At 35.2% G+C, this 19,274-nt stretch overlaps 1 protein-coding gene across 3 annotated transcripts; it reads right to left on the bottom strand.

Annotated features, from left to right (window-relative positions):
• Positions 1 to 299: 299 nt before the first annotated feature.
• il17rc (interleukin 17 receptor C) lies at positions 300 to 18,969 on the bottom strand. 3 transcript variants are annotated; one of them, XM_051675737.1, is made up of 17 exons: positions 18,903 to 18,969; positions 17,541 to 17,885; positions 14,541 to 14,766; positions 14,395 to 14,450; positions 14,172 to 14,220; positions 13,948 to 14,048; positions 12,232 to 12,337; positions 10,370 to 10,411; positions 9,852 to 9,979; positions 9,659 to 9,721; positions 9,478 to 9,532; positions 7,920 to 8,143; positions 6,000 to 6,056; positions 5,845 to 5,890; positions 5,505 to 5,600; positions 3,418 to 3,456; positions 300 to 1,704 (listed from the first exon to the last, which is right to left on the bottom strand). In XM_051675737.1, exons 2-17 carry the CDS (start codon positions 17,646 to 17,648, stop codon positions 995 to 997), a joined length of 2,106 nt encoding a protein of 701 aa, XP_051531697.1. In that variant the 5' UTR covers positions 17,649 to 17,885; positions 18,903 to 18,969; the 3' UTR covers positions 300 to 994. The 3 variants fall into 3 exon arrangements, with proteins under 3 accessions (XP_051531697.1, XP_051531696.1, XP_051531698.1); XM_051675736.1 differs by lacking the exon at positions 18,903 to 18,969 and having other exon boundaries at positions 17,541 to 18,043; XM_051675738.1 differs by lacking the exon at positions 18,903 to 18,969 and having other exon boundaries at positions 14,172 to 14,217; positions 17,541 to 18,043.
• Positions 18,970 to 19,274: the final 305 nt, after the last annotated feature.

Here is a 19,274-nt window from a genome sequence, read left to right as displayed (position 1 = left end):
AATGCTGCCTAACAGGTGGCTACCACGTGAGAATGCCATGTATGTGCCTCTTCAGCAGCGACCTGGACAGTGTTTTAAACCTGTATAATGACAGTGAGAAAATGCAAAAGCAATTGAATTAAAAATACACAATAAAGAGATTAAAAAAAAACGTCCGCGCCGTTAAGCACCGCCCACTTTAAGCACGTAGCATTCCCATCCCTTTTATTTATGTGGTTTGCCTCAGTGGTTGACGATCAAAACGCGCGCTTAAAAAAAAAAAAAAAGCTGTCGCGCACATTGCACGCTGTGCTTCTCAGGAACGTGTTTATTTATAGATGTCTAGTGAACGATATTTTATCCTGCTGGCCTTCTAAATGCATAGGGCATATTCCATCCGTCACATGTACAACACAAGGCACAACACTCAAATTGTCAATAAACTGTATATTTGAGTACAAGCATAGCATTTTAAATTAACTGTAAAAATTCCCAAATATTTTACTATTTACATGTATTTACACTTATGGATGTTCCATTGAACTTGCTCTATAGTTGTTTGCTTAATTTAATGCCATGTCAACTTCCACGGCAATTTGCATGGCAAAATCAAGGTTAAAATAGGTAAAACAACAGAAAATCTATATAAGAGGTTTTAAGATCCATATTGATAAAAACTCTTCTGGGCTGACATTGTCAAACACTTTTTCAAGGGTGCACTCTACTGCAATTGTGAATGTTATTTCCAGTAGTTATACTGTGCTGTTAAATTCTCGTTTTCCTTCGTACTTTAGAAAAATATGCAGACTGCCTTTTTAACAACCACTCCACTCTGATTTGAGCCATGTTAATATCATTTCATGTCAGGTAATACTATGGTACTTTACGATATTACTATATATATGTACCATGGCATTTACATGGTACTCCAAGGTACTTCAAAACATTACAATTGTAGTACTACTATGGTAAATGTCCAAAAAGCATGGTATTACCATGGTACCATGTCAGTGCTCTATAATTGTTCAGTTTTTAGAAAAACCTTCTCCTCCATGTCTTCCATGTCTAGGCTGATTGAATCCATCTGAGTGAGCATTGATTCAGTCCTCACACTCTTCCCATTACAAACATTTTGTATTCCTTGAGCCAGCTTCCTCCGTGCTCTCTTTATCCACCACATCTTCTTCAACTTTCCACTGACACTGTTCGGACTTTTCAAACACAGCTCTTTAAGTAGTCCTTGACTCTGTGAGGGGAGTTTATAGAGTGGCAGACCCCTGAGCAACATTGGCATGTCATACCCTTCATTGATCAGATGTTCATGACAGTCTAACTGCACGAGAACGAACCGCTGTGCAGTGCCACCCTTCTGGCAATCAGCAAAAATGCAGTCTAGGGCAGCACCCAGCATATCTGAGAAGTATATGTTAGGGTTGCTGTGGCTTTCTTCCATCCCTTCCCTTGAAAAATTCCAGTACCATTTGGCTCGCTGTAGTGTTGATGGAGAAAGCATCAGAAGAGCTTTGCCTCCCTGTTTCTGGATGTGACCGAGCTTGGAATGGAACCACGGCGTTGGGCCCAGAGAACTGAGCTCTGCCTGGTTCCAAAGGTCTAGAGACACATGGAAACCCAGCTCAGAAAGCAATTGGCCCAGCTTGCACACCAAACGCATTTGCCATGGGTCGGCAGCAGAGTAATGCAGCAACAACACCTGCCCTCTTGTATCTGGAGAGAAAGAAAAAAGAGGGCATTAGATCATCATGAATAAAGGATCAGGTCACCCAATAATGAAAAATCTCTCATCATTTATTCACCCTTGTGTCATTCCAAAACTGTATGACTTTCTTTCTACCATGAAATACAAAAGAAGATATTTTGCAGAATGAATATGCAGCTCTTTACCATACAACAAAACTGAATGGAGACTAAGGTTGTTGAATTTGCGCTTGTTATATAGAGCCCCTTAGAGGACAGGGAGGGAATTTATTTTCTGAAATAGTTTTGCATTCCCTCACAAAAAATTTTGTGTTCCATTGCAATAGTTTGCCATCCCTGGCATTAACTTTCTTTCAATTATTTTGGGTTCCTTTACAATACTTTTATCCAACCCTTATGAAAATTCCCTAACAAAAATTAAACAAAGATTTACTTTAGTTATATTGTAGTAACAAGGATGTAGTAACCGTTTATTTATTTTTGTGGAAACCATTGGAAACCATTTTTTATCAAATTAACTATGGTTTTACTACAGTAATACTGTACTATCCATTTAGTAAATATACTTTTAATATATAAATATTGGAGTGACCATGACTGTAGTAACCATAGTTAATTTTGTTGTTATGGATCATTACAAATATCATGGTAAACTACAGTTCTTTTTCTTAAGGGTTATCCATGGTTTTACTACAGCAACCTAGTTGAAATAAGATATTTGTAGTAAAAGCATAACCACAAAATTATCATCATTTTACTACAATAACCATATTTTAACCATGACATTTGGGGTAAAACCGTAGTAATAATACAGGAAAAGAAAAATCCAGATTTTTTTGTTAATAAAAATTAAAATCATTCTGCCAGAAACATGGGTAGTTTTACTATAATAACACCATGGTTAATTTGTGGTACTTAAAACATGGTTTCTAAAACTGGTTTAATAGTGAAACCATTAGTTAATTTTGAGTAAGGGCATGTTTTTTGTTGTTGTTTTTGTGTGTGTGTGTGAAAACTGTGGTTTTAAAAATTATACTTACACCACACAAATTAACCATGGAGCAAAACCATGGTAAATTTTGTGATTTACTACATTATCGTTCAACTGTGTAATGCGAGGGAATGCAAACTTATTTAATAAATTCCCTCGCTGTTCTCTAAAGGACTCTGTGTGCTTTTGTTTGCGTGTAATTCAAACAAGACATGTTAAGATACACCATGCCAGTCTTGACATTAGTGATGTCAAACTTCGTTGATTCATTCGTGTCTCGTGACCGTTCGTCATTGATTTCAAACCTTGACTCTCCATGTTTGAATGTACAGAAACGTAAATAAGACCTAGGAGCTACTGTGGATGGAAAGAGTTTAAGTGGATATCAATAAAATTGGGTCTGTTCCTCGCACAAAGAGAATATATGATTTCAGAATACTTTAAATATAGTGTGTGTCTCCAGTTGACCACTTTTATGTTACTTTAATGGTGCTTTTTTGTCATATTTGGAGCTTGAAAACCCCAGTTCCCATTCACTTTTGTTGTATGGATACATTTTGACATTTTGGCAAAATATTTTTATTTATGTGCCACGGGAAAACGAGAGTCATACAGGTTTGGAACGACATGAGGATGAGTAAATTATTTTTGGGTGAACTATTCCTATGCTAAAAAGCCTCTTAATGTTAATGACTATAATGTAAATAAGACCAATGTTGCAGCTGTAGTACCTTTAGAATGATGTCTTCTGTCCCATTCGCTAAGCGACCCTGTAGCCACACACAACAACATAAAACCGCATCAGTAAAGTAGTAAGGTTTTCTATAATGCATTTATAACCACTAAGAGCCCCAAAAGACCTTTGCTTTGTCCTTTTCAGTGTAATACATAGAAAAATTTAATAAATGCATTCTACACATCAGCACAAAAATATGCACCATTGAAAGAGACACTTGAATGGACCCATTGAGATGCAAAAAGGACACAAAGTCGGTCTGGTCAATATTTCAGTTTGCAGACAATACCATCAACTGTCCTTCTCAATCTCACAATTATTCAGGGAACGAATGTATAAAGTTTTTGTCAGTAAAATGTCTAATCTAGATTGTTTATTTTTATTCTACTTTTCAATCTCTAGCAACAAAAGAACATATTTTGACCCAAAAAGAAAAAGGGAAATCAAGGCACACTTCCAGATAAAAAATTTAGTAAAAGCCTTTAAAAGATACTCACTTCATTATTGCTAAATTGGGCACACCTGCTCTGAAGAAATCACTAACACACATAATTTAGTATCAGAAATCCACTAGGTGGAGTATATCTAGGTACTTATATCATAGTAAATGATGTCACAATAAAGAGAGAGAGAAATGTATTTTATACACACACACACACACACACACACACACACATATATATATATATATATATATATATAAATTATAACCACAATAGGAAAAATACATCAACTATTTAAAGAAAAGTCAATTTCTTCATTCCACCTAGTGGATTTCTGACACTAAATTATGTGTGTTAGTGATTACTTCTGAGCAGGTGTGCCCAATTTAGCAATAATGAAGTGAGAGTCTTTTCTTAAGTCATTTTTGTGTGTTGTAGGCTGCACCCTGAAGAAGGCATTTTTGCAGATACACGTAAGTTTGCAGCCCTCTTTTTTCCATTGTTTTTGACTATTGTTATAGCCATTGACAATAAAGGCTTTTACTATATGTTTGATCTGGAAGTGTGCCTTGATTTTCCTTTTTATTTTTGGATTATTATTTCCTCATTAAAGAACACCTTTATATATTTTTTGAAGAACTTCGGAGCATACAGATTCTGTTTTTAGAACATATTTTGATGTTTGAATATGTACAGGTATATTGAACTTCAAAAGTCATCAAATCAGACTTTTTTGGTGGTAACTGCAACTACTTGACTGATATAGGTTTTTCATTGGCCACTGCTGATATAATGACAATATAATATATACACTCACCAAGCATTTTATTAGGAACATCTGTACAACTACTTATTTATGTGATTAATTAATCAGCCAATCGTGCTGCAGCAGTGCAATGCACAAAATCAAGCAGATACGGGTCAGGAGCTTCAGCTAATGTTCACATCAACCATCAGAATGGGGAAAAAATATGATCTCAGTGATTTTGATCGTGGCATGAGTGTTGGTGCCAGATGGACTGGTTTGAGTATTTCTGGAACTGCTGATCTCCTGGGATTTTAATGCACAACAGTCTCTGGAGTTTACTCAGAATGGTGCCAAATACAAAAAAACATCCAGTGAGCAGCAGTTCTGCGGACGGAAACGCCGTGTTGATGAGAGAGGTCAACGGAGAATGGCCAGACTGGTTCGAGCTGATAGAAAGGCTGCAGTACCTCAGATAACCACTCTGTACAATTGTAGTGAGCAGAATAGCATCTCAGAATGCACAACATGTCACATCTTGAGGCGGATAGGCTACAAAAGTAGAAGACCATGTTGGGCACTTTATTAGGACCACAGTGTTCCTAATAAAGTACTTGGTGAGTGTATAATACAATTTAATGTCAGCAAATGTATGTAATCATAACTGCTGAAATAAAATGAAGACTTGTTTTATACAATAGTTGCTAAAGCTGTTGGTAGATTTTGGAACCGAGACAATGGGAATTCAACACTAGAAACCAATTAATACAGTATATTATGTATTTAGTATGTTGCTAGTTAGTTTGCTGCTCTAGTTTGTTGCTCTTTGGTAGAAGAAAAAAAAATACCATGGAGACTAATAAATGTTGTATTCACTGAATGGCAAAGACTCACATTTGAGTTTGTTCATGAGTAGAAGACTTCCAAAAACAGCCAGACAAACAATGATCAGCGGCAGAATAATGAGAAGGCCCCAGTACTGCCGTTCCACTGAAGAAACATAACATGCAATGATGAACCAACTGATAACAATCGTCACACTTCTACAAAGTACAGCAAATGTTAGTTTTGAGTAAGCTTCGTATATCCTAACACATAAATCATTGTGACAATATGACAATAAAAGGCAGCTTTAAACAGGAGAGTTTATAATTATATTAGCATATAAATGCATTTGAATACAGGACAGATAACATTACAGTATATCAAATGGTTTCCCTAATCACACACTTACAGGGATGTTGGCAGGTATAGTGCAGAATCTTTCCATCTACTTGAAGCTGAAGACAAACAATAAGACAATGAATAATGTTTGCCATTGTCATGTTCTGTTTGCTCTTAATTACATGCTTAATAAATTGGAAATCAATAAGGGAGATAGTATCATACCATCAAACATAGTTGATGGGGACTCCGAGAACTGATATTTACAAATGTCCCAGATGCCTACAGAGAACAAAAGGGAACAAAAATGTTTAAGCAAACAGCTTATTTTACTGTAAATGTAGAAACAATTATTTTCTATAGATCTTTGTCAAAGTAAATTTAATATGGAACCATTAGAGACAGAAGTACAGTTCATTCAATATGTCGTACTGTTGTGTACCTTTGTGTCGATTGTTCAGCTAACACAACATTACAAATATAGTGAGGGCCAAACGTTTGAGACCAATAGTGAAAATGCTTCATTTTGCATTCTTTTCTAACATACAAATCCCAAATATTTAATTAGGAATTACATTATCAGCATAACAATTTGACTGAAAAACTTTACAATTAGTATTCAGTAGGTCAACATGATCACAATGGAAATTGACATATTACTTCCGAATGTTCATGCAACCTGAAATTGACCCCATTCTACCAAATTACTGATGAGTACCATTTCCCATCAGACATTTTTGCATTAATTAAAATGTGTTGACCTTTCCTCATGGCACAACTGATAGAACGTTGTATGAGTAAACTCTTCATATCCTGTGGAAACCAGGAAGTAATCGTGTTCACATAAACAACAGTGAGCATGTTTTGAAGGTGGCATTTTCACTCTAATTTTCACTTTAATTTTTACTCCACAGATAGTTAGGTTTTGGGTTGGGGTGTAGGGTTAATAAAATATGCATTCCTGTTGACTGTATTACATCATTTACAACTAAAATGACAACTTGCTTTTGGCACCACATTGTGGATATTTCACTTCAACAACACTTCCAGCTTTGGCCACTGGGGGCAGTGGTATGAATTTCGTTAAGCACAGAAGGTAATGCTGACTTTTACTTTAAAGACTAAATGCACTCGAGCTGATTTTTCAATGTCCCATAACGTTGTGTTTATTTCCAGGTTTAAATCAGTAACAAACAAGATTTTCAATGTGGTTTCACACTTTTGGATCCTACAGTAAATCTTCCCACAAATTTCCAATGGACAAGAAAACTCCAGAAAATGTGGTTTGTGAAAATCAGACCTTGACAGTGATACACATTACATGGAATCTACTTCTATGCCTCATAACCAGGCCCAGACAGAATTTGCAGACTTTCAATTTCTATGTTGATTTTGAGGGAAAATTGAGCAGAATTTAAATGGAGCTGAGAGCACTACACTTTTATTGGCAGCCGAAAGCATCATAAAATTAGCCAAACAAATTAATACACAAACTTGTTAGTTTGACTTTTCTCTGGAGTTCTGGGTGTGCAGAGCCATCTAAGCCTGCTCATAGCATCGTTTTTTGTTTTTTCCTCATAAAATTAAAAATGGTGTCTACTCTGATTAAGGCAACCTAGTCTCATTGAATAAATTTTACTATAACTACATTTTTGCAAACTTTTATGTGACTAATTCTACATTTTGTCGCCGTTTCCTGCTGAAATGAACACTAGAGGCGCTACAACAATTGTGTGTTTTATTGACTTTTCACTCACCTGATAGAGTGTTGGACTTTGGACTCAGAAATACGTGGTTCGAGACATGTGAGACGAGAGTGTCATAGAAGACACACGGGATGACGTGGTTGCGTCATAAAATGTGCTTTTCATTTCGCTTTTTTTTTTGGACACTATTGGTTAGGTTTAGGCTAAAGTTTTAGGTTAGGGAGGTACGTTTTAAAATAAACCTCATCTGATTATGACACCATTTCATTATATTTTGGCACCTCCTGCTAGACATTTCACAGGGAAACTGGAGCAGAACATAATATGGCACGTAATTTCATTTTGCAAATATGTTGCCCTGGTCACGCTTGCTGGATTAAGGTCTATACAGAACTGAAAACAAAGACACACCGCTTTATAGCTGCCCATATATATTTACCCATAGAGCTGTGACATTTTCTTCCCAATCTGTCTTATTACAGCACTGCCATCTGAATCCATCAACCTCTTTGCATTCTCCATCTGCCTCCACCTGGCATGGCCATAGATCAGCTTTGAGTCTGCAGGGTGTTGTTAAGATCCAGCTCAGCACCGGCAGACCATCATATGTCTTGGTGTGGGCCACGGACACTGACACGTTGTCCAGGACATTTTTTCTGAATTCTGCCCGGGTAAAGACATTGGGAATAGAAATCAAGATGATGTTGAATGTCCTCCAGATGGTTGCAAGGGCATTGGCAGGTGGTTACTTGGGTGATCAGTTTGGTTTCTATGTGGTTACTTACACCTTGAAACACCACTAATAAATATCCTAAAATTGTTCTTTCCAGTACTATAGGCTCAGTAAAGAATTTATCAAGAACTATTTTCTTTGGAGATTAAAAAGTTGGTAACACTTTACAATAAGGTTTCATTTGTTAACATTAGTTAACACCATTATTTTACATGAACTAACAATGAACAATACTTTTACAGCATTTATTAATCTTAATTAATGTTAACTAAAACATCTACTAATATTTTTTAAATCAATAGTTGTATTAGTTAACATTAGTTAATGCACTATTTACTAACATGAACTAACAATGAACATTTGTATTTTTATTAACATTTTTACATTAATGTTCCCTTTATTAAGGGTTTATAAAGGGAACATTAATGTAAGAAGTCACATTATATTTAATTGATTTGAAATTATAACAACATAAATCAAAAGGGCAACTTTCATGCAATACTTGCCAAATAGTGAGCATTTTAACCTAAAGGTTATAAGTGCTTAATAAATACACTTATTCTTACTTACACTAATTAAAACAATAGAAAGGCTTAATTCATTATTTATGTCACAGTGCAGCAAAAATAGACTTTTATGGTGAGATTAAAAGGAGGGATTATGTCATTTTGCTACAGTCCACTTTGTGTTTATATTAATTACTGTAATATCTTGACTCACTTGTGTTGTCACTTTCCTTATCACATTGATGCCAAAAGAATGGTGCTAATCCAAGTGGAGTCCCAATTTACCAAGTCCTAGATACCTAAAGCCATCTGTAATACACTTTACAGGTCTTCATGCTCATTAACAGAATATATTATATAATAAAGACTGATGACCATTATTAAACCATAAATAATTTACATACATAGGTTACTAATGTTGAATAAGTGTTGAATAACTTATAACAAGTGAAGTAAAATAACTCACTATTTGGAAACTATTGTATTAAAGTCACCCTTTATATGCATGTTGTTATTACCACATATAAATGATTTATTATGCATTTGTAAATTAATAATATGTCATTAATGAACCCCTTTATAAACCGTTAACAAAGGGGACATTAATGTAAAGTGTTACCAATTTTATTTGTATTTTTTCTAATTGGAGCATTTATTAAAATTAAATACATTTAAATACAAAAGTATATATTTATTTTTAAGATCTAAAGACCTAAAATGATGGATTGAGGAATGAGATTAAATTATTTTATATTTACCTGGATGTTCTTTAAAGGGACAGAATTCTGAACGAGGTGATCCGTCTTTCCAAGCCTAGCACATATACACACACAAACACATGTATAAACACACAACAGGCAAGGTCAAATAATGAGAAAAGTTTTAGCAAGGCATTGTTTACTGTGTATTGTGTGCATTATTCAGAGAAAATTATAGTACCTGAAAACATGTGCAGTGTGTGACTGACTTCAATGGAATGGTGTTATTCACGAGGAACCTCGACTAAGAAAAGAAAATGCATAAGATAACATAAGCTCCAATTCTCTGTCAAAGAGCTGATGAAAGGAGTCATAAATAAAAAGAATAAATTGGTTTGTACACATGGACAGCTGTAATGTGTGAGTTCACTCACCGAGCATTTGCCTTCTCTTCCGCGTTTCATACACAGGTGCAGTGGTTCAGAAGTTCCCCCTTCCTCATTGGCTAACTGCAGCCTAACAACACCGTTCTGAGTGTCAATCTTAGTGCCAACTCTGGGACCTAAAAGTTAAAACAACCAAAGAGAAAACATGAAGTATATCAAGTAAGTGTTAAATCTGCTATCCTTCTTAAAACTAAAGGTCCCAATTAGAACCAAAAAGTGTTTTAGAGCCTGATGCTAAAGAAGAACTTTTTTTGTTCCACAACATTTTATTCTCCAACAGTGAAAAATAGTTCTGAAGCTAAAATGATGAAAAGAACCATTGAGGAACCTTTATTTAGAGTGTATTGGTGTACTGGGCCAATTTTAGCACTTTAGTCTGGTAATTTTGTTTTTAAATAAGCTTAGAATGAGCTAAAATGAGGAAAGCTATTTTAATATAAATTCCTACTATGAGTGAGCTGGTTTTGTGTAGTGTAATTAGTCAAAAACAATAAATTCCAACATACCTTTACACTCCTTCATTTCCTTGTTTTGTGGTGAGGAACACACTGCCAAGAAAAAAAAAGGCTGAATGATTACCTTCTTGTGTATATGAATATTTCATGCAGTTTAATAAATATACTGTAGTTAGCTATATAGTAAACTGGCTTGTTAGGAATGAAATTATGACCTCTCATTCAAAAAGAAGCATTTACCCTTTTTCAGACATCTTTGTTCACATATTTGTGTCAATAAGGAATATCCATTTCAGATTTCCAAACATTCCTTTTGAAAACAAAATTGAATAGAAATTGAATCGCAAGCTGTAGTTCTGTCGGGAAGACTCTGCATCTTTATGCATTCATTCAGTTCAGGCATCTCATTCAATCACAATCCAGCCTCTGTTTTATAAGATCTGCACAGCTGTCTTTCATCGCTCATTATGCCTCCATTGTTTTCATCCCCTACCACCCCATCACCACCAGTTTAGGTCCCGTCCTGCCATGGAGGTAAGTTCCTCTCTCCTGCCATCATCGCCTTCTAGCAGGATCTGACAGTTCGAGAAGGTATCTGAGAGCTGAGCCATAGGACGGGGCTTATGCCAAAGGAAATTAATTTATCTAATTCTTATAGGAATAGTCATGCAACAGTTCTAAACATAACTGAGCCAGTCTGTGATTACATGAAAAGACAGAAGCAAATGAGACAGCTTAAATACATAAAATTGTGGCAAGTTCTCCAAGATGCTTGGAACAACCAATCTGCCAACAACCATGAAAATCTGTAAGTGTACCTCAAAGAATTGGTGCTGTCTTAAAGGCATACGGTGGTTACACCAAATATTTATTTTTTTTGTACTGCACTTTGTATGAAGTTAACTGATAAATAAAAAAATAAAAATAATAATAATTATGTTAATAATAATTAATAATGGTGTTTCTTTAACTTCGGGCACTTTTAGCACTGAGGATTTCTAGAAAGTAAAGTCTTGTTAAAACATTTTTCACACTCTCGATAATTGTTTTAATTTGTCTACTGACAATGTCCAACAGTGTATGTACCATACATGCATCGCAGGAAAAATTTCATTTTTTGTCAATTTTTCTGAAAGTCATGTAAATTCCCATTACAGTGTCATATTGTGTTTATTAGAATTCCATGGTGGAAATTATGCTGATTGACATGACATTTAAAAAAATTGAAATCTTTGCTTAGATCTTGCTTAGGCTAATTTCATAGTTAACATTTTATGTATCCTAAATACACATATGGTAGTTCAATAGTGTTTTCAAACATTTTGCATAATTTGAAAAATTATTACAGCTTAACTGGAATTTACTCCAAATAAAAATATTCAGCTCACAAGTGAATTTTCACTTGCTCTTCACTGATACTTTTGTTGACTTGGAGAACAAGAAGTACACTAACTTCTGAAGAAAATGTATTCAGGGACAAAATTGTTAGGTGTGCTGGAAATTATGCCATAACTGTGGGACAGTCATAATTGTATTTTAATTGATAGAAATCATTTTCACAAAATAAATAATTACATTTTGTATGTTTATTTCACTATTTATTTAGATTATCATAGATTAAAACAAGTAATAATTTGTATTATTGCATTATTTTTTATAATGTCTGAGACAGGCTAACACAGTCAAATCTATACATATAGATATTTGAAAAGTACCAAAAATAAACATGAAGGCCTGATAAAAAGTTTCCAGTTCAATTAACATTACCACATTCCAGCTGGGTTGTCATGTGATTGAGATCTTATTTGTTGATCTAAAGATATCAAAGTAAATTGCAGAAGTTGAAAACATAAAAAAGTTCCAGATTCCCTTAATTCACCCTACAGAATACAGTGTGTGTGTATAATGAGTACCTGTTCGTAATGTAGGGATTTCAACTTCAGCTGACTGAGAGAAAGATCCAACACTGATCTTCATTTTTCTGCCAAATTCAGCATCTGCATACTCAATCAGTGTCAGCTGTAAATCAAATTGATAAAAACTGAGAACATGTGAAATTATTTGATTTTATACATACTTGCGAAGATAATCTTCACCAAAGCTTAAATCAGGATTTCCTGGAAATTCTGCATGTGTTCACTTTTTAATTTAACTGTGTTGGGTCAGGACAGCAATTTAAAATAAATAAATAAATAAAATACATAATTGACCAAATACATAATATAACGATAACATTAAAAATTGTCTTCATTTTTAGCATTTACTGTGTGTAGTGTGAAGATTGTGAAAATTATAAAATGCACAACCTGGCCAAAAGTTTGTGGTAACCATATGTCTTTGTCCATATGTCCATTTTAAAATCATATAGGCATCAATTCCCCCTTTGCTGCAATAACAGCTTCCAATCTTCTGGGAAGGCTTTCTACTAGTACTGGCTGCAGGGATTATTTGCTCCCATTCAGACACAAGAGCATCAGTGAGGTCAGGCACTAATTTTGGGCAATGGGGTCTGGCTCACAGCTGACGTTCCAATTCACCCCAAAGATGTTAAGTCGGGTTCAGGTCTGGGAGTTGTGCAGGCCAGTCAAATTCTTCCACACCAGATGCAGTAAACCATTTTTCTATATACCTTGTATTGTGCACTGGGGCATTGTCAAGCTAAAATAGAAAAGGGCTCTCCCCAAACTGTTGCCACCAAGTTGGAAGTACACAATGCCCCAGAAGAATGAAATTGTATGGAGTTGCATTATGATATGTCTTCACCGGAATTAATGGAGTAACAAAACTCATTAATTAGAAGGGGGCTTCCACATACATTTTGGCCATATAGTGTTGACAGTGTGTGTGTGTGTATGTGTGTGTGTGTGTATATATATATATATATATATATATATATATATATATATATATATATATATATATATATATATATTGGTCAATCCTGCCTAATATATCAGCACAGATTTTTTTTTGCCCCCCCACACACACACAAAGAAAATAACAAAAATAAATAAATCAGTAATCTGGTATTGTTTTACAGTAAAAACATCCTTAAAACAATATTTTCTTGAGAAGCAAAATGACAACATTTTACTGTAAGTTTTCTGAGAAATCTAGAACAAAATGTGTTAGATTTATGCTGGGAAAAAACTATTTGCCTGTTTTAAGGTTTGTTTGTTTTCTTAGCCATTGTCAAATGTCTTTTTTTTTTTCTTCTTCTTCTTCTTTTTTTGTTTTTGTTTTTTTTTTTGTTGCACAAACAAAATTAAATTTTGTTACATTTCTCTGAAAACAAGACCTAATATCTCATGCAATTTTGCTTCCCAAATAAATGTGTCTTGTGTAAGGATGTTTAGATATTTTTTTATTTTTTCAAGCCAAAAATACTGATTAAGATTTATTGTTTATTTATTTATTTTTATTTTTTGCAGTGTTAAAGAGTAAAAATTCTGGAGTGCCAGAATTACCCACAAAGCTTTATGTTTAAAAAATTCACCTTATATAAAAAAAATAAAAAAAATAGTTGTGAGACAGTTTGTTGCTGATAATTGATAAAAGGCCTTTTCCTAACCAGCAGAGCAATACCTGCAAATGGCAAAAAAACTCCATGAGACATGGGTCAAACTTACATTGAGTGGTTTGTAACCTGTAGCAGAAGTCACTATGAAGTCTAATTTCTTGCACCATGAGGGCAGTCTTTCTGCTGAGGTGTAGCATATTGTAATGGCAGCTAGATAAAGAGAACACAGAGTTATACAGGTTTGAAAACATATATGTTGAAGAGATGCACTACAGTGAATCCAATTAGCAATGCACTAAAAACCTAAGAAATATTTCGAGTTTTTGTGTCTACCTGGACTATTTTGATGACCCAGTTGATCTTCACATGGAGGGTATTTCTTCTGTTTAAAAGAGCAAGACATTAAAGTTTCTTAACCTTAATTAACACAGATATCATTTTAAACAGTTACTGTTTGTATATATAACTCCAATTTAAAGTATTCATCCATTAGTATGTCCAGTTCATTCTAATGTTTGTGCTATTGTGAATGAGCATACAGTCCAGTAGCACTTACCTCGTGATATACTGATGTATCATTTGGGGTGGAAACACATTCTGAATCCCAGTCCCCTGAAATTTAGACAATGGATGTTTAGGTAGACTATAAATCTGTATACTAGAGTTCTCTTGTACTTTGCTGCTACTAGTATAAGGATTTACCACTGTTTTCATCTTCATCTTCTGATTCCTCTATGTCTCTATACTCCTCACACTCAAGATCAGGGATAATACTCAGCTGGATGTTGATCCACAAACATGGTTTGCAATCGTTACGGTAACAGCACAATTTAGGTCTCACCACCAGAGAACACACACGCACAGGGCCACAGTCCACATCATGTGCTCTGAGAGAGTCTGCATAATTCATCGTGCAGTTTAAAAGACCCTAGAGACACATACCAGGTTATAATCTGATCAATATCCTGCTTAGCTGAATCTGGGATTCAAATTTTGATTAACATTAACTGTACATTTCAAGTGTTTATATCCTTCTGAGAGCCAGCAAATCATATTTTTCAATGCAGTCAACTTATTTATTTATTTATTGGTAATAGCTCTATATCTGTCAATACAGGGAGGGTAAATGTATTTATATAGCAAATTTTGTACACAATGGTAATTCAAAAGTGCTTTACATTAGCATACTAAAGAAAAAAATAAAATAAAAGTCAGACATAAAAGAATTACATAGAAGTCAAGTAAAAATGATTACAAAGAATGAATCAAATATTTATGAAAGAGATTTTAGGAAAGAAAAATAAAAAAAATAAAATTTAAAAATGGAATAAAATGAATAATAATAAGCAAAGAAACAGTACTGTACAAATAAAAAATAAAGAAAAGAAAAATATTTATAAAATATTCATATATAATTTAAATTACAGTTGAAGTCAGAAGTTTACATACACCTTAGCCAAATACATTTAAACTGAGTTATTTTTTTTTTTCTCCCCAATTTGGAATGCCCGGTTCCCAATGCGCTCTAAGTCCTTGTGGTGGCATAGTGACTCGCCTCAATCTGGGTGGCGGAGGACGAATCTCAGTTGCCTCCGTGTCTGAGACCGTCAATCCGCGCATCTTATCACATGGCTTGTTGAGCGCGTTACCGTGGAGACGTAGCGCATGGAGGCCCACGATATTCTCCGCGGCATCCACGCACAACTCACCACGCGCCCCACCGAGAGCTACCCAGGCCTCCCTTTAAACTCAGTTTTTCACAATTCCTGACATTTAATCGTAGAAAAAATTCCCTATCTTAGGTCAGTTAGAATCACTGCTTTATTTTATGAATGTGAAATGTCAGAATAATAGTAGAGAGAGTGATTTATTTCAGCTTTTATTTTTTTCATCACATTACCAGAGGGTCAGAAGTTTACATACACTTTGTTAGTATTTGGTAGCATTGCCTTTAAATTGTTTAACTTGGGTCAAACATTTTGGGTAGCCTTCCACAAGCTTCTCACAATAATTTGCTGGAATTTTGGCCCATTCCTCCAGACAGAGCCAGGTTTGTAGACCTCCTTGCTCACACATGTTTTTTCAGTTCTGCCCACAAATTTTATACCAGATTAAGGTCAGGGCTTTGTGATGGCCACTCCAATACCTTGACTTTGTTGTCCTTAAGCCATTTTGACACAACTTTGGAGGTATGCTTGGGGTCACTGTCCATTTGGAAAACCCATTTGCGACTGTGCTTTAACTTCCTGGCTGATGTCTTGAGATGTTGCTTCAATATATCCACATAAATTTCCTTCCTCCTAATGCCATCTATTTTGTGAAGTGGACCAGTCCCTCCTGCTGCAAAGCACCATGCTTTCCGGTTGGGATGGTGTTCTTCGGCTTGCAAGCCTCACCCTTTTTCCTCCAAACATAACGATGGTCATTATGGCCAAACAGTTAAATTTTTTGTTTCATTAGACCAAAGGACACTTCTTTGCTTTTTTATGGCAGTTTTGGAGCAGTGGCTACTTCCTTGGTGAGCAGCCTTTCAGGTTATGTCGATATAGGGCTCGTTTTACTGTGGATATATATACTTATCTACCTGTTTCCTCCAGCATTTTCACAAGGTCCTTTGCTGTTGTTCTGGGATTGATTTGCACTTTTTGCACCAAACTGCATTCATCTCTAGGAGACAGAATGTGTCTCCTTCCTGAGCGGTATGATGACTGCGTGGTCCCATGGTGTTTATACTTGTGTACTATTGTTTGTACAGATGAATGTGGTACCTTCAGGTGTTTGGAAATTACTCCCAAGGATGAAGCAGGCAATTGTTTTTTCTGAGGTCTTGGCTGATTTCTTTTGATTTTCCCATGATGTCAAGCAAAGAGGCACTGAGTTTGAAGGTAGGCCCTAAAATACATCCACAGGTACACCTCCAATTCAGTACACCTCCTATCAGAAGCTAATTGGCTAATTGTCTAAAGGCTTGACATCATCTTCTGCAATTTTCCAAGCTGCTTCAAGGCACAGTTAACTTAGTGTATGTAAACTTCTGACCCACTGGAATTGTGATATATTGTGAGTTTTAATGACTTCAAACTAAGTGCATGTAAACTTCTGACTTCAACTGTATATGTAGCCTATATATGGGGATGGGCATGAGTACTGCAGTACTCGGGTACTTGGATGTAGCAGCAATGATCGATCATGAAAACGATGATGATGGTGATCACGCATGATGTGACTTTTCACTTAATTCGAAATTTTGTGACATTTACCCGACAACTAAACACAAATGTGTCAAAGAGGGAGCTTATTTTTAATTTTTGAGATTGATTAGGTTGTGGTTTTGAGGGGTACAATGATTGTCAGAGAGAGAGACACACACACACACACACACACACACACACCCAAATACACACACATACATGTTGGTGCAGCTATCATTATGAAGACTCTCCATAGACATAATGATTTTTATACTGTGCGAACTATAGATTCTATCCCCTAACCCTACCCCTAAACCTAACCCTCACAAATCACTAGAAATGTCCTCATAAACCACATTTATAGCATAATACCCTTGTAATTACCAGTTTGTAGCCCCCAAAAAAGTCCTCGTAAACCACTTAAACCTGCCCACACCCACACACACACACACACACACATATACACACATATTCATAAAAATGTAGTTTCTGTATGTATTTAATACTCAACCTGCGGACAGAAGATGTTGTTTTGTGGGTTGTGTGAAACACGATCCAGTGAACACACACACGAGCTGGCCAATAGTAACAGCTGAACTTGCCACCATGGTAACTCCATTGCGCAACAGTTTCGATCTCGTGTCCGACAGACGATTAGTGCGATCTCGTCTCAGTATTCCTTCAGAATAAACCCACACAAAATAAATCCTTCTCTATGTCATCTCTATGAGGATTCTAGAGGAACACAGTTCGGATCGGTTCGGATAGGGAGTCCAAATCTTCCAGTCATTACGCGAATCTTATCGACCAGGAAGCGTTGGAGCGACAAAATTACGGAGCATAGTGTCCCAGTTATCTGTAGTAAGAGTGAAAATAATCAATACATTAGTAGTCCTTGATTCAAATTCCTTGACTCCTATCAAAATAAAAAGATTCGTTTAATCCAACGAATCCTTAATCCAAACTGGTCGTTAGATCTGGTCAGTAAGAAGGCGCCTGAGACTTCCAGTAAATGCCCAGGTGTGTCTGAATTATACTACAAGCTACAGATTTCCAGATAACGTGGGTGTTCATGAAACATGTTTACTTTTCTGCCTAGAATATCTGGATTGCCATTTTATATATGGGAGGGCAAGTTTTATTTATATAACCAGTTTATATAGTTTACAGGATATAAAATTGGGTACAAACCAAATTTAAACATGTATTAATAACAAGATGTCAAACCACAAAAAAAAAAAAAAAAAAAAAAGTATATATATATATATATATATATATATATATATATATATATATATATATATATATATATATTAAAGAAAGATTTCACAAGCACAATTTTCACTTGTTTATTTTTAAATGATAAAAAAGAAAGGAAAAAAAAGTTCAAAATTAAGTCAGCTTAGTGGAAAATGTCCATATGCAGGTTAACATGATCTCAATTGAAACTGATTTCATACATCTACTAAAAATGACCTTGAAAGAAGTTGGTTAAAAGTTAAAGCAAATTTATAAATAAAAAAAGACTTAAGTTACTTCTAAGAAAACATCTAATATAATTTGTTGGCAGATGCCTCTTGGTTTGATATTTTGTTATCTAATATAATAAATTTTTTAAGCGTGGATTAAATCCAAAACTTCTTTTGCATCCACTGTATATATTCTATTACATAATTGCATTTCAAAGACCACTAATTTTATTTTATTTATGGTATGTCGATGCTAAACTCAGATGGATTACTTATGGTACACAAATGACATAAACAATATAAAATATTTTAATATGTGCTTTTTTTTCATAAAAAAAACCAAAACACTATTCACAGGACAAAACACAACATAAGTACACATATTAAAGTACAAGTTTACTTACTGCTCAGAAAAATGTGTTTTTGAAGCACAGAAAATATGTTATGACGCTTTAAAGAACAACATCGCTACCACTGACACATATTCATTTAATGAGAATGTGTGAGTGAACTTCATACATGAGCAACTTGCCCCTCCCAGCACACACACACACACACACATTTGGCAGATGCTTTTATCCAAAGCAACTTGGACACAATGGTGGTGGCTGTGGGAATTAAACCAACAACCTTTTGCTTACCTGTTCAGTGCTTTAGTCCACTACACCACTACCACCTGCCACACACACACACACACACACACACACACACACATGCCACTCGCCACACACACGCACGCACACATACACAAACGTTAGTGCGGCTATCCTTATGAG

This window comes from Myxocyprinus asiaticus, chromosome 37 (genome assembly GCF_019703515.2).
Source record: "Myxocyprinus asiaticus isolate MX2 ecotype Aquarium Trade chromosome 37, UBuf_Myxa_2, whole genome shotgun sequence".
In the NCBI taxonomy this organism is placed as follows: Eukaryota; Metazoa; Chordata; class Actinopteri; order Cypriniformes; family Catostomidae; genus Myxocyprinus; species Myxocyprinus asiaticus.
Note: the sequence above shows the minus strand (reverse complement) of the source record. Positions and strands in the feature narration are given on the sequence as shown.

Coding starts and splice junctions, on each gene's coding strand:
- il17rc (XM_051675737.1), bottom strand. CDS start 17,648: ATGGAGTTACCATGGTGGCAAGTTCAGCTGTTACTATTGGCCAGCTCG. Junction 8,144..9,477: donor TCCCTTTAAAGAACATCCAG/GTAAATATAAAA, acceptor TTACCCGGGCAG/AATTCAGAAAAAATGTCCTG. Junction 5,891..5,999: donor CCCATCAACTATGTTTGATG/GTATGATACTAT, acceptor GTTTGTCTTCAG/CTTCAAGTAGATGGAAAGAT.